We start from the raw sequence: 14,676 nt of genomic DNA on the forward strand, positions 1-14,676 counted from the left end.
ACGAGTTGTAGAGCTTGTTCCGATCGAAATGAGTCCAAACACGACATCATTTGGACTGTCTTTAATGAGACTGTAATTTTTATCGTAAAATTAGGTGTCAGTGAAACTTGTTCGATTACACTCGAATTTGACCTCATTTTCATCAGGAAAATCCCCTCCATTCGCTCGTCACAATTTGATGAGGATATATTGAAAAATCTAAAAGTTTAAACTTTCATTCGTGCGCGATTCTCCATCCGCTTACATTGTATGTCGTCTGTCGTCGCTGGGTCTTTGATGCTTGGCGCTCGGCAAAAGTTATTCGAAGATTTATTCGAAGCCTTCGAATAAAAGATACAGATAAAAGATGAAAAAATTATTCGAAGTTCGAATAAATCCGCTTCGAATAAAAAAAATTATCTTTATTCGTCGGATAAATTCTCGTCGAATAAAAGTATTTATCAGATACTCGTCGAATAAAGATACTTTTTTTATTCGAACCTTCGAATAACGAATAAAATTTTTTTATCTTTTATTCGTTATTTGAAATTTTTATTTAGATAAATATTTTGCCCAACTCTGGCGCCAAGTCTTGTGCTCGACGTCTCCCTTCTTGCTTTCCTCGTTTATTATTTCTGCTACGTTTGCTAATGCCTGTACGGAATACTCGTTGCAGAAACATCTACTCCGTCTCGTCTAGGTGCAAGTCCTGTCGCTTATATCCTAACCGCAATTTTATCTTGGAGTCTCTTCCTGCTCCGAACCTATTTTATCACTGTAGCTACCGGAAACCTACTAACACCAAACCTACCAGCACCTATTAGAGGCTGTAATGTACGAAGCTGTGCATCGAATACAAGCGACAGGACTCGCGCGTCGACCGAGTATACATTGGAATACCAACTTGTAACGGTATCACGATCATAAAAAGTTTCTCGTCCTTTTCAGCCAGAATGTGTTTGATAAACGTCCAGCCCGTGCCGACGAGGACAATGGTAATGAAAAGTACAGCACCCTTCAGTAAATGCGTGATATAATAAAGAATCGCCCACGCAGCTACGTGTTCCCCTTTCGTCTGGATGAAGTGATAGTTGATGCCGTGGAAGAGCAACGACAGAGGCTTTAAGTACACCAGCACCGCCATCAGGTAGTGGATCTTGAATACCGGGTGCCTCAGCAGAAACGAACGCTTAAACATCGTGACTCTCAACATCTATACAGAGTACACAGACCGGAAAAGGAGTCTCTTACTTGCTCTTTTTAAGTATGAGCATCCAGAAGCAGCCCGACAAGAAGAACAGGAGCGCCATCATGAAGTAGAGGGCCGGCAACGGCATCTCGCCGGCGCTGAGAAAATTCTGGTTGTTCATCTCGAATATTTGTACCTGGAAATTACGTTCGTCAGTCCTCGGGGTCTTTCGACGAAAGGTCAAAGTCGCCAGGTTCCGGGATCGATCTTACCGTGAAGTCCAACTCGACCTGCGACTCGTATTTGTAGTTGGGACAGTTGTGAAAGTACAGATTATAGAGACCCTCGTCTTGCTCGTTGCCGACGTACACGCTGAAGCTGGTATTGTAATACTTCTACCCCCGGACAGTTTGCACGGTCATCGGCAGCGTAAGGCGGGAGCATCCGGTGCCATCCAACCGAGACTCACTCTCCTCCTCGTTCACCGATCTCTCGACACCTGCGAACGCGATTTATTCTGATCGTTGTATTTCGAGGATCTTCGGACAGGGTCTCGACCTGGATCGTGGTCGCGGAGATGTTTATTTTGCGAGTCGTTGCATTTAATCCTTCGGACACGGCTCGCTGAGAGTAGGAGTCGGTCCAACTGGCCGAACCATTTTTGTCGCTCGCGACTAGTAGAAATAACTTTATGCTCGCGTGTATCGACAAATAATGTTTAGAATTGTAGATTTTGTTTTTAAGAGAGTATGGAGTATTTGATTTAAAAATATTTCTTTTTGGAGTGATGTAACTTTTCATTACTCGCGTATGGTAGTTACAATCTCAAAACTTTAAATTTAGCGTTTCAAGCATCAACGAACGTGTCGTGTACGCTGGCAAACATTTATTTCGCGTTAAGTGACATAGAGAGTTCCATGTAAACAGTTTCGTAGAAAGTGGAGTACTGATTGACGGAGTGGAGTTAATAATTATTTCGGAGCAGCAGGATGCTAAATGTTAAATTCTGTTCAAATGGTCTTTGAAACATTTCGGGATTTCCGCACACGTACTAGCGAGAAATTAACCATCGTTTTCGCGCCGAGCTAGCGATTCCAAGCTATTGTTCAGCGAAACAATATGGCAGACATTGAACGTGCCAGAAATTCAGAGTGAACGTCTGGAACAGTCGTGGAAATCGTCGTACTGTGTTAAAAGTTACGTATTGTTTGTTTTAATCAGACTCAGGTAGTCTAACCGGTGGAAGAAATTATTTTAATAACACTAACTGTACAGAAGACGTAGGCACTCATTTTCTAAACATGAAAGTATATTTTTATTTCAATGTTATATTAGTAAATGGGATGACATTCCGGATAAAAATAATCTGATATTATTGAGGACTTTATCAACGAAGATTTTTATGTTTTTGTGGTAGGCCAGCCACTTTTTCAGTTGAATGTACCCAGCATGAACAGGAACAGGAACGCTACAGGGATGAATAATCACACTCGACCATTTCAACCCTCGACGGTTTCAACCCTCGACGGTAAAGCATGAAGGGCAAAGCCACTCGAAAAAGTATTTTCGACGGGCACCCCTAAATATCCGCAACAAAGGGTCTAGTTCGAGTTGTGTAAATAATTTCAATCTTGCCAGTTTTATAAGGCAACATTATTATTAGAAATTGTAATTTTGCTTCCAACTTCACCTATTCATGTTTATTATGAATTTATAAAACCCACGGTCTACTAATTATTCACCTAAAACGTTTCTCTTGTTAATTGCTTTACATAAAGCACCGTTGCTCCACGAAACATATTCCCCAAGCAGGGCCTAATAAGAAACTGATCTAACAGAATCGACACCCTGCTTCGCTGAGTGTTCACGTGCGCCTCCGTTCGCTCGCAACCGCTCGCACGTGTTTCCTAGCGTCATCTTGCGCAAACAGAGACCACAAGAGAGATACGGGTGGATCAATATCGATCAAGCTGAGTTGACCATTCGGGTCGTGCTCGAAGCGAGATCACGTAAGCCAACAGGTTCTTCAAAACGGCTTGCAGTTCGAGGACGGAACAAAAGGAAGGGCGAATGATTGGTTGAAATTGAATAAATGTCCTTTGCTTTGTCAGTAGAACGGGGAAAACATTGAACGAGGCGTAAAGTGAGGCGTCGCGTCGTGTCGGCTTTCCCTTGATTGTGCCGCAGCTTGTTGGAATGCTCGAAATCCCAGTCGCGTGTCATGTATCGTTAGATACACCGAGCCCGCTGAATGGAATCGCGGGCTGAACGTTGCCGGAGATCGATAAGGAAACCACTTCAATTTGTGTAAACTACAGCGATGTCTGCGTAACAGGCGTGTCGTCTGGTCTGCAACCCGACAGTTCTAGCAGAGCTGCTACATTCTTTGTAATATCCTGAACGTAGAGAAGGATAGTAATTCAAAGAGAAGAAGGGACTTCAGCTCTCTGCTTCTCTCTCCTTTCCATTCGCCGACCTTTTTCACGCGTATAATCATGCAAATAAATTATTTTATTTATAAGAAGAAGTTTTTGAAGTACTATTTAAAAATAGTATTTTATTTGGAACATATTGAAAAAGTGAGACTTATTTTAAGGAGTGTGTAAAATAGTATTTCAAATAGTTGATTACTGCGACATTGTCGTCTGTTTATTAACATGTTACATGAAGATATTCGTATAATAATTAACCTACAACAAATACTTTCTTTACTATTATAGTATCTTATGTTAAAAATTATAATTTATAATATTATCTATTTGCTCAACTTATTTTCATTGTAAGGAAATATTTGGAATACGTATTTGAAATACAACAGTAAATTATTTTGTGTATCTGGTTATCAAAATAAAAATATTTTATTTGCCGAAATTTTTCGTTCTATTAAAAGTAGTATTTTATTTGAACCACATTAAATTATACTATTTGAAATAGCATTTTAAATATTTTTTCTCGAAATTTTTCCCAGGTCTGATTCAAAAGCTAATGGGCCGCTGGATAGGGCGTCAAGAAAAGCCATGTGCAAAATTTTAATCCTATATCTTAACCGGGAGGGTAGTTATGCCATAAAACGGAAAAGATTAGTATTTCTCAATTTCTTCATTTCTAATTTCTTTTATTAGTCTTAGTATTTGTATCTAGAAAACCTAGATACACATACTGTAATTAATTCAGATTTTTAGGTAGAACATTCTATTGTAAGAAATCAAAATCCTCAAAAAAGAACAGAAAATATGCAGATTACCTAAACCAGACTTTCATATGTTCTAAATCTAATATATTTAATAAGATATTATCGAAATAATTTTTTACAACAAAACGGTCAGGAATCGATTTTGTCCAGTTAATAAACGTCTACTCTGAATCAAGGGCCGGATTAAAAAGATGAGACACGAAGTACGCCGACAAATGATAGGCAAAAACGTGCCAGCGGTCGCTGGTCAAAAATCGAAGGGCGACACGTGTCCTCGGGGGCTGAATTGATACGATCAATAGGGAGAGGACAAACAAAGGGGTCCGCACCCCTGTATTTTCAGACGCGAATTAAATTCTCAATTTGATTCGCCGTGTAGTCGTCCGGAAACAAGCCGGGCAAAATTAACAACGATCGAACGAACAAAATGGTGGCGGAAATGAATAGAAGACAGCCCTCGGGTGTATGAACGATGAGAAGAAAGAAGCAACATACATACACGATGCTCGCGTGATCACCAACGGGGGTGGGTTGGCGTAAGGAATCCTGACTATTCCGAAGAAACGGGGAAGGACACATCGAATAATTTTAATCGATCCGCGGGAAACATGCCACGGTAAATGCGAAATTCGGAATGCGTCACCTGTGACCCAGAAATCGTGATCGAGATGGATCGACAGGCACCTGTCTGGAAATTGAAACCTGGGCTCCCGTGTGCTACTTCATTTCAAGAGTTAGTGGAAGCAATTCGTTCTACACGAGAATTGTCAAAAAGAATATTTTTTAATGGTCAATTTAATCCCTTAAACGTTCCAAATATCGATATGTTTAAAAATTACGTAAAATAACACTAAAACGACGGGACCCGTTCAAATGAGTCTAAACAATGTTCTCAAGTCTTCATTTGTCTAAAAAACGCGTGAATTGACACTGGAACTAGAGGCCGCGTCAAAATGACGGATTAAAAATTGTATAATAAATATATTTCAACATGTTTACGATACGTTTATCGAAACAAAACACTTGAATAGGTATTCATGCGTCTGGTGCTTAAATAACGATATAAAATAAAGCAATTGAGTTGCTGAAGAACCTGCTGTCAAAACACGGATTTGATTTATCCCACTCAGCAGCTACACGGTGTTGACGGGAATAACACGATTTTCTCTCTGTAGAAATGTTCCAGCGTGGAATGAAAATTTCGTGTTCGTTCGTGCGTCACTGCATTCTCTTGAAAGCCACTCGAGAGCCATTCAGACCCGGTCACATTTTCGCCGTCAAAATAAAATGCAACAATAACCACAGTAAAAGCAAACGTTTCAGGCGATGCACCTAAAAATTTCGAAAGTCCCGACCAATCGTCTTACATCGAAAGAAAATTGTAGGTGGTAATAAAAATTGATTTTGAAGTTCGATAAAGAAATATTACGTCACTAGCATGTGACCGACGTGTTAGTCCAAGTTAACGAGAGATAAAATCGTAATACAGTGAATTCTCGATATTTGTCACAGGTCTTGCCGGCGTCAAGTATCGTCCAGGAGACATGTTTACACTCTTCGGCGTCCGAGGCCTCTCGAGCTTCGCGACCCCTCACGAAGTATACCCCGTAGTGAGGATAGTTCCGCGACGTTTATCATGCAGGCCTTGGCGACATATATAGAGAAATCACTTTGTATTACAAAATACCAGAAAGAGAAAAGGGAAGATGAACAGAGATGAAATGATGTTCGAACATGTGTTCGAAAAAAAATGAAATACGTCTCGATGCAGTGCGTGCATCCGAGTGGAAAATGTCCACTCATCAGCATGCACTGCGCATGAATTATATATGCACCGTGTACGCACTATATATTAACCACCTAGAAGCTTTGAAATGTTCGAAGTGAGTCGAAAACTGCGGCATAGTTTTGCGGAAATGAAAATCTTATCAGAGAGGCGAGCGTATACCGTGTAGCGACTCGAAGCGAAATTCCGGTAACATAATCGCCCTTTCGTCCAGCGACTGCGATTTCGGAACGAAAATTAAAATTAAGTCACATTCGCAAATTACCGCTGCGAAACACGCCTACGACAGCGAGCTTTATTGGAAGGAAATTTGTTAACAACCAAAGTTAACAGACATGGGTTCACCCAGCGGCGCGCGAAATTGACAGAGCCCGCGCGGGAAACAATAATTATGAAACTGCGAAGCCGAGAGAGGCGAGTCTCGTCCACTGCGAAATTGAATGATCGATGAGTATTTGGAAGCAATTGCGGTGCTGGCAAAGAGCGTCTCAATCGGGAGAAGTAATACGCTCGTTATGCACTTTATACAAGCAACAGAGGCTGATGAGACAATTAGTCATTCGACCGAGATCGGATTAATTGATTTGTAAGTTTGCGGGCCGGCGAGAAACTCGTCTGCAATAATCTTTAAATTTTCTTTGGAGGACAGTTAGTTAAACTGCGGACTTCTCTGCACAAGAAAAATTGTATCTGCATTCTATCGATGCGACTTGTCGATAAACGGACAATTTTTTCGCTGACTTGTAACTAGACTTGTAGATGACTAAAATACAGTAGTGTGCGAATTAATGCGAACATAGCAATATTTTTAACGTCTTATTAGTTTTCTAAATTTGGCAACATGACTATGTTAGTGGTTGCTGTGATGACCTATTGACGTGTCGTTAGTGGATAAGTCTGTGACAAATTACATAATTACATAATTATTTCATTTCCGCTAACGGCGCGTCAATATCGCTCGACAGGTAAGCGCAGACTAATTCATCAAACGTACAACAAAATGGCCGCAAGCGCTGACAAAGTCATGTTGCCAACTTCATGTTGCAAGGTCCAATCAATTTACTCTGAATTTTAGAAATTTTCGACGATCTTCTCACGCTATAAATGTGTAAAGTTTCGCAATTTAATTACAGTAAATTCAATACGGTCCCAAGGAACAGCAATCTCTTAATTGCGCTCGTACACAAGCTTGTAAGTACTGGCTGCTAAGGGATGAAAAGCATCGTTCATGGTCTCGCATTTTAATATCCGCGAAACGATCGGCAAGACCCTCTGTCCGGCTCAGCACGGATAGTCTGCGAGTGAAATTAGCCAGCAGGCCATCAACGTGTAATAAACTTTGTTTAATCAGTCACGATTACAGAGGAAGGGGCATTGGGAACGGTAATCGAGCCGGAAACGCGCTTCAATTTCCGAGGATCGAATTTTCCACATACCAGGGATGCTGAACGCACTTCATTCCGTTTCATAATTTCCATTTCTACAAACCGATTGTAATGTCGTAATGACTATTGATCATCCCAAACTTTCATACCGAGAAATGCTAACAAATCGTTGGAATGCATGACGAACATGTAATTAATATACCGTCGATGTTTATTGGCAAATACAATTAGCTAGAACGAAATGTGCGCTAACGTCGTTGCTCGTTATACTGATATTCCAAATAAGCCGTAGGCTATCGATTGACGATTCGCATTAATTTAACGGGATTAAATTCCTGTTGCAGTAAAAATCTTCCAAAAGGAGTTCGCGTTGGAACAAAATGGCGCGTGTTCTATTTAAAATCGATGGATAAAAAATGTAATAACGACTGCCTGAGAACCTCGCTGGTTCTAAATTTTAACAAATTTTATTTTATTATTTGACTACTAGGAATATCGCCATTTTCGTTATCCCGAGGTAACAACTTTCTCTTTCACAACCAACTATGAAACCACACTGTCAAGCAATCGCAGTTAAATTACATCCCCGCGAACCCTCGGGAAATGGAAAACTTTCGACATCGGAGACGCGAGAAGTTCGCACAGGACACGTGCTCGAGAGATTCTACGAGCGTGATTGCGGCTCGTTCAGCTGGAAAAGATCCTAACCACGTGCTTATGCTCCCTAACACGGCTATCTAAAGCCGCGCATAAACGCCTCCAAGATCAAGACGGATTTATTCGTCCGTTTGTCAACCGCTTACCCGACTTTTCCTTTGACGCGTGTTGCATAACGTTCCCGTGAAAATTGAGTTGTTGTGACGAGTGCCATTTCGCTTTGTTCTATGCAGTTTTTCCGTTCTTAACGCAACGACCTCGTTCTCGAACCCTTCAACGAAATAGCTGATGCCCTCTGCCCCGGAAATGTACCTTCGATTTTCTCTGTGCGCGGAAACCGTCGCCAGTATAATGGCTCAAAGATAAATGGTAACAGATACGCCAATTGGGTCTTACCATCTCGTAATTGAAATAGTGGAATGACATTTCTCCCTTTCCTTGTATTTTGCTCGAATTACTCTTTCTCTCTTTCGCCCTCTCTCCTTCGTTAAGGGAATTCAAGTACTGCTTGCTCGCCAAACTACATTGCACTCAAGAGCCAGGACTCCGTAGATTTGCGATAATATGAGAATATTTTTCGCTGGGGAAGCGCTTATTTGAAAGAGGAAGGTTCAGTCTAGCGCGCGCTGGTCATGAGCTGACGAGATTATGCAGATATTTGGTAATATTAATATAAGCATTAGAAGTAGGCCAAAAATCGAGAGTAGCGCGCGCTAGAAAATATCTCCAGCTACAAATTGAGCTATATTTTGTCTTGATTCTCTGCGAAATAAAGCCAAAAACTTGAAGCTCGTTTCCGCCGTCAGAATTCATGATATCGATAATACAGAGCAAAAAATGTGACAAGTTTAGTTACAGACTTAAGACCCGTCGGATCAATACCAAGACGGATTTGAAGTCAGTGCCGAAAGGCTGTGAACAGAAATTATACAGCAGTTACCGATCTGATGACTCTGAAAAAGTCACGTGACTACCCTTGGCTCTTAATTACAATTTAATTCGCGGTAATTCGTAACCCAGTTGTGAACTGTACTGAATCCATCAGTTTGTCGAAGCTGAAGTTAGTCTAGTCAACTTTACCAGTCTGGAATTGCAGATTGATGCGAAAGGAGCTCTGCAAATTTGTTTATAACATCCCAAAAAGAGAGATTCGTATATATTCAAGTTTTCCATACGAGCAGTCGACCCTGCAATATTTTCTGCCATTGCCATTGTTGCAGATCGCAACAACGAAGAACGGCGCGTTCCGAAACGCCCGTACAGCGGCTTAGGCCGCGCGATTTACAACCCGACACCAGACGCAGAAACCCTACGGACTGGTACCGAACGTTCATAATTTACAGCTTTTTAGGGCCACCGAGACCCTACCATAAAACAGCCGGACACCACGTGCGAGAAGACAGAAACAGCGACGAACGCCACCATAAATTTAGACATCGACAAGACGAGACAAGCTTCCTGACAGCTTCCCCCTCCGATTTCCAAACTTCCCAAGACACACCCACGACCAATTAAAAAACGCAACATTCCACCATCTACATCGACAACCGACCAATGACGACACAACCGAGGTGACGTTAGACGAAACGTAATGAGACGCAAGTAGATCCTCTTAAAAACTCGAACAGAACATTCTAAAATCGCTACCTACAAATCGCCAAACATCGCAACACACAACCACGTCGAAATCGCTCAATACAACACATTACGGAATTTCGCAACGCACTCTGTATATATTGACGTTAAATAAATTGTGATTAGTGTACATAGTACCTCGTGTATACAAGTCAATCGAACAAGGTGCTCAGTGACTAACACTCATTGAGAGAAGGCGCAGTCTTCAAAATCCTGCTACCTTCGTATACAACCATCTTAAAAAACCTTAAAAAGCGTACCAGTCTGGTTCGACCAGTGACCCGCAAAATGGTGGTTCTAAAGATTAATCTTGATCGCGCATCGCGGTCAAATTAACGACAAGGATCGATCAGTTTCGGGCTTCGTTGCAAGGATGCGCGACAGGCATTGTGCTTGATGTATCGGCTACCTTGTACTGGGGATCGTTAATGGATTTTAATTAATGCTGCTTACTCAGCCAGGTGCTGGTCCCCATTAGCACGTTTAATTACAAGATGTTCTCCGGACGCTGCTCAAGCGTCATCACCGCAAATAATAGAACGGCCGATCGGAAGGAAAAAGCCCGACTGCGACAAATAATTCAGCAATCCCGATGCGCCCGAGCACTATAAATATTCGCCGAACTATGCGCTTCGGGAAGAAGACGCGGGAAATACGGCAATTTCCGTCGACGTATTTTTAGCGAACAAAGACACCACCTAACCTAACCTAAAGTCCACCTAACTGCACCGGACCAATACACCGATTCGTTCCCATCAAAAAGAGGAGAAACGAAGAAGAGAATTATCGAATTATTATTATCAGTGCTGTTGCAGATATGTAGGTGCACGCATTCACAATTTGAACCACGTGTGAAGGGCTCGAAAGTCGTTCAGTGTAAATCCAATTTTCTTATTTTAATCTTTATAATTCTGGGATTGCTAATATTACATATATTCTTCCGAACGTTTATGCACACATCTTTTGACATCGTCGATTTAGAAAAATTAAAGGAACTGTTGCTCAGTGATTTTTATGCAAAATAAAAATTTTCAAGCCTTGGAAGCTACATTGACATTTATTTCTTTTCTCAGTAACAATGAGAAGCTGAAAATAATTTTCAAAAAGTTATCTATTCGATCGATTCATTTTCGTTATAAATGCGTAAAATCCCATAATGCAAACGCGTTGACGTTGGTGTGGTGTCGTCCATGCGCGGTGCTTTTAATTGAGCCTGAATTCGATTACTCGGCTGTGGCGTTTACAACCGATATTTATGTAATTAGAACCGCGGTTTAATACTGACACGGCCTTATTGCGGAAAGAGCCCTCGGGAAATATCGATTTGCCAATAATAACTTCAACAGTGTTCGTTCGTTGGTCGGGTCACCCTAAACCCTTCGTGGAATCGAACGATCCCAGTAAAGCGACCGACAACAATCGAAAAGAATTCCGACGCGAGTTGGTCGCGACAAGCGGGAAGACATAGCGGTCGGAGCGGTAGCTGGTAGGCCGACTTGTGCCTGGGAAAGTTCGCAATCATGTTCGTTTAAGATGGCTTTCGTTACAAACCGCCGACTCGAATGCCCGGCGGCAACGCGCCCCGAGGAAATACGAAATTCCGAAGAAATAGAGGAACTGCCGGCGACAGTTTACCGTGTACGTAGCTAACCGGAACGGTGCTCACCCCATTATAACTGAAAATATGGCTGACAGCGAACCGCCGGTGAGCCGTTACCCAACCGAGACAAGGATAAGAGTTCCACGGTCTTGAGCCCTTTTCCTCACTCTACCGAGTTACCCCCTCCTCGCCGGGTCGTCGACACCCTCAAGGGCACACTTTGGCTGAAATTGAGGGCCAGAGTACTTTCTTTGGGTTCAGCTTCAACCACGCTGATGTGCAAAATCAAAAAGTGTGACAACAAATTTGCTCCGCGGTTGACATAAATTTCTCAAAAAAATTGTTTGCATCAGCTAAGAAACTAATTTTAAAATCTCGAAAAAATTGAAGCCCAATGAGTGTTATCGTCTTTTCGAAAGTGTCCGATTACTGCCGATTCCTGCCCAATTCGAACAACCTAGTGTCCGTAAATATAAAATAACACAGTTTTCGTAAGCTAATGATTTTACCATTGGTTATCACTCATTCCCAAATTTTGGGATCACTGTACTAAAGCCCTTGGGAAACAGAAATTCTCGAATCGAGACATTTCCATTTTTCCACATCTGCCATAAGCTAATGATTTTTCTTTTCACTGTTATTCGTCCCGAAACTTTGAGCTCACTATATTGACCCTTAGGCAGACCTGGGAAAATTTTAGTTAAAAGAAGAAAATAATATTGCTACCAGGCCGTTGCAAAACGGCTGTAATTTATCTCGGCGAATTTTTATTTTGCAATTCCTACACAGTGGGCATTCCATTACACGATGCACCGAAACAGATTGAACGGTTAGACGGAAATAAAAAATCCACCACCGCCAGAGGCATTCCAATTTCCTGTAACGAAAAAATCTGCGGCAAGTTTGATTGTATAATAACTATCGGAATTTCTTTCGGGGCATAGTCCGGGCTCCGATATCGGGAAAACATCCCACGATTAGGAACAATCTTTTCGGCTATCAAAAGTTTTCGAGTATTTCCGATATCATCGCGAACCGAATTACGCTTTGATAAATTATAATTAAATTACTCTTTTAGACGCTCTTTCAATTACTAAAGGGTCAGTTCGTCATACCGAACCGTAAGATTTTTCTGGATGAATTAGTTTACTACGCGAAGGGAAAAAGAAATTTCGAAAGAATTGCGGGGAAAATACTAAAAGTCCTTTTGTACGAGAGAAAACACACAGAAAATGAAAATTACTTGCATAGCAAAATTTTAAAAATTCGGTTCCGACCAATTGCAATTTTTTTATAAAAGATTCTTTTATTTCAGAAAATTCATTCTTCTAACATTTCGAAGAGACTTTCGGGTGTAAGCCGTGTCCTAAAGGAAGAATTTTCCCAACGTTTCGCAAGCATTGCAGGTAGCTTCATCAGGGGTTCAGAAGACACACTGATACTGATGTGTGTCGGATTTGTGATCCACTTATATAGTGGTGTTTGCTCATTGTTCCGGTTCGGTAAGCACCAATCAGAGTAGACTTTTAATTGGGCGGCCGAACAATGAAAAAAGTGGGAAGAGTGTGTGCCATATTGGATTAAGGTTGTAACCTGTATCTCTGTTGATGTTATTGGGGTGTTTCTTAATTTCCAATGTTTCCCGGTGTTTTCTGGGAAAATATCCTTTTGTTCTGGCTAGAACTGTGGTTTTATTAAAAAGGATGGTATGTCCTGTGGTTAACTGATGTTCGGCTACGGCTGATTGAAAGTAGCCCAACCTGGCGCACCGCTCGTGTTCCTTGACTCGAGTGCTCACACTCCTCCCAGTTTCGCCGATGTAAACTTTGCCGCATGAGCAAGGTATTTTGTATACCCCTGGCGTGGATAGCCGTGGCTGCGGATCCTTGGGGGAGGTGAGTATCTGTCCTATTTTTGTATGTGAGGTGAAAATAGTCTTGATATTATGTTTTTTGAGGATTCTGCTGATTCGGTCGGTTGTGCCCTGTACGTACGGTAGGAAGGTAGTTCTGTAATTTTCATTGTTGTGTGTTGTCCGGTTGTCCTTTGGTTTCACGAGTCGGTCTATGGTGCGGTTGATTTTGTGTTTGGAGAAACCGTTTTGGCCTAGTGTGGTCCTGAGATGCTCGAGTTCTTGGGGTAGGTGTTGTTTCTCGCTGATACTGATGGCTCTGTTTATGAGGGAACTAATGACTGAATTCTTCTGGGCTGGATGGTGGTGGGAGGATGCATGAAGATATCTGTTGGTATGTGTGGGTTTTCTGTATACTTGATGTCCAAGGGATCCATCGGGTTTTCTAGTGATCAGTACGTCTAAGAAGGGTAGAGATCTGTCCGTGTTTTCTATTTCCATGGTGAACTGTATGTTTGGATGTAGTGAATTGATGTACTGTAGGAAGTTATCAAGTGTGTCTCTTCCATGGCTCCACACCACGAAGGTATCGTCCACATATCTGAACCATTGTGTTGGTTTCAGGGGTGCATCGTTGAGAATCTGATTCTCTAGATGTTCCATGTAGATGTCAGCGATGATGGGGGAGATGGGTGATCCCATTGCTGCTCCGGATACCTGTTCGTAGTAGGTGTCTTGGAATGAGAAGTAGGTAGAGGTGAGGCAGTGTTGGACTAATGGTATTAAGTTTTAATGATTTCGATACTTTCAGGGATTGGGACATTAGTGAAGAGGGTTCGGCCGCCCAATTAAAAGTCTACTCTGATTGGTGCTTACCGAACCGGAACAATGTGCAAACACCACTATATAAGTGGATCACAAATCCGACACACATCAGTATCAGTGTGTCTTCTGAACCCCTGATGAAGTTAGCTGCAATGCTTGCGAAACGTTGGGAAAATTCTTCCTTTAGGACACGGCTTACACCCGAAAGCCTCAACAGACAAAACTGTATGACGCCGGGCCGTGAAAGTCTCAAATCTCTGACTCGTTTCGTACAATTTTTATAAAGTTGCCATTTTAGAAGTGTCCGAATAGAACTGTGACAGACCGTATGTCTTCAGACACTATAATTATGGACACTACACGACGCTGTAATATTGGTACGAAACTATAATCAAATAAGGGGGGGGGCAAACGGAATAACCAAGTAGCTTTGCAACCCCAGTATATTTCATCCCACCGTTCGCGTCACGGCCGAATGAAAAAGAATGCCGCTCGACAATGTTGCTGGAAAAATGAGCACAAGATTGACGCCGTATACTATACAGCACGTTGCGAGGCAGCCTTAGGTATTTATC

General features: G+C 41.8%; 2 protein-coding genes across 2 annotated transcripts; both read right to left on the reverse strand.

Moving 5' to 3' along the window:
• Positions 1–531: 531 nt before the first annotated feature.
• LOC143363449 (protein GPR107-like) lies at positions 532–1,682 on the reverse strand. The gene is made up of 4 exons (XM_076804026.1): positions 1,441–1,682; positions 1,231–1,364; positions 884–1,151; positions 532–633 (listed from the first exon to the last, which is right to left on the reverse strand). The coding sequence occupies exons 2-4, from the start codon at positions 1,347–1,349 to the stop codon at positions 532–534; spliced, it is 489 nt and encodes a 162-aa protein (XP_076660141.1). The 5' UTR covers positions 1,350–1,364; positions 1,441–1,682.
• An 11,650-nt stretch (positions 1,683–13,332) lies between these two features.
• LOC143363435 (uncharacterized) lies at positions 13,333–14,059 on the reverse strand (the record flags this gene model as incomplete). Its single annotated transcript, XM_076804014.1, has 2 exons — positions 13,333–13,360; positions 13,419–14,059. Coding segments are annotated over 2 exons (669 nt in total), but the record flags the coding sequence as incomplete, so codon positions are not given.
• Between the last annotated feature and the right edge of the window lie 617 nt (positions 14,060–14,676).

This window comes from Halictus rubicundus, unplaced genomic scaffold (genome assembly GCF_050948215.1).
Source record: "Halictus rubicundus isolate RS-2024b unplaced genomic scaffold, iyHalRubi1_principal scaffold0047, whole genome shotgun sequence".
In the NCBI taxonomy this organism is placed as follows: domain Eukaryota; kingdom Metazoa; phylum Arthropoda; class Insecta; order Hymenoptera; family Halictidae; genus Halictus; species Halictus rubicundus.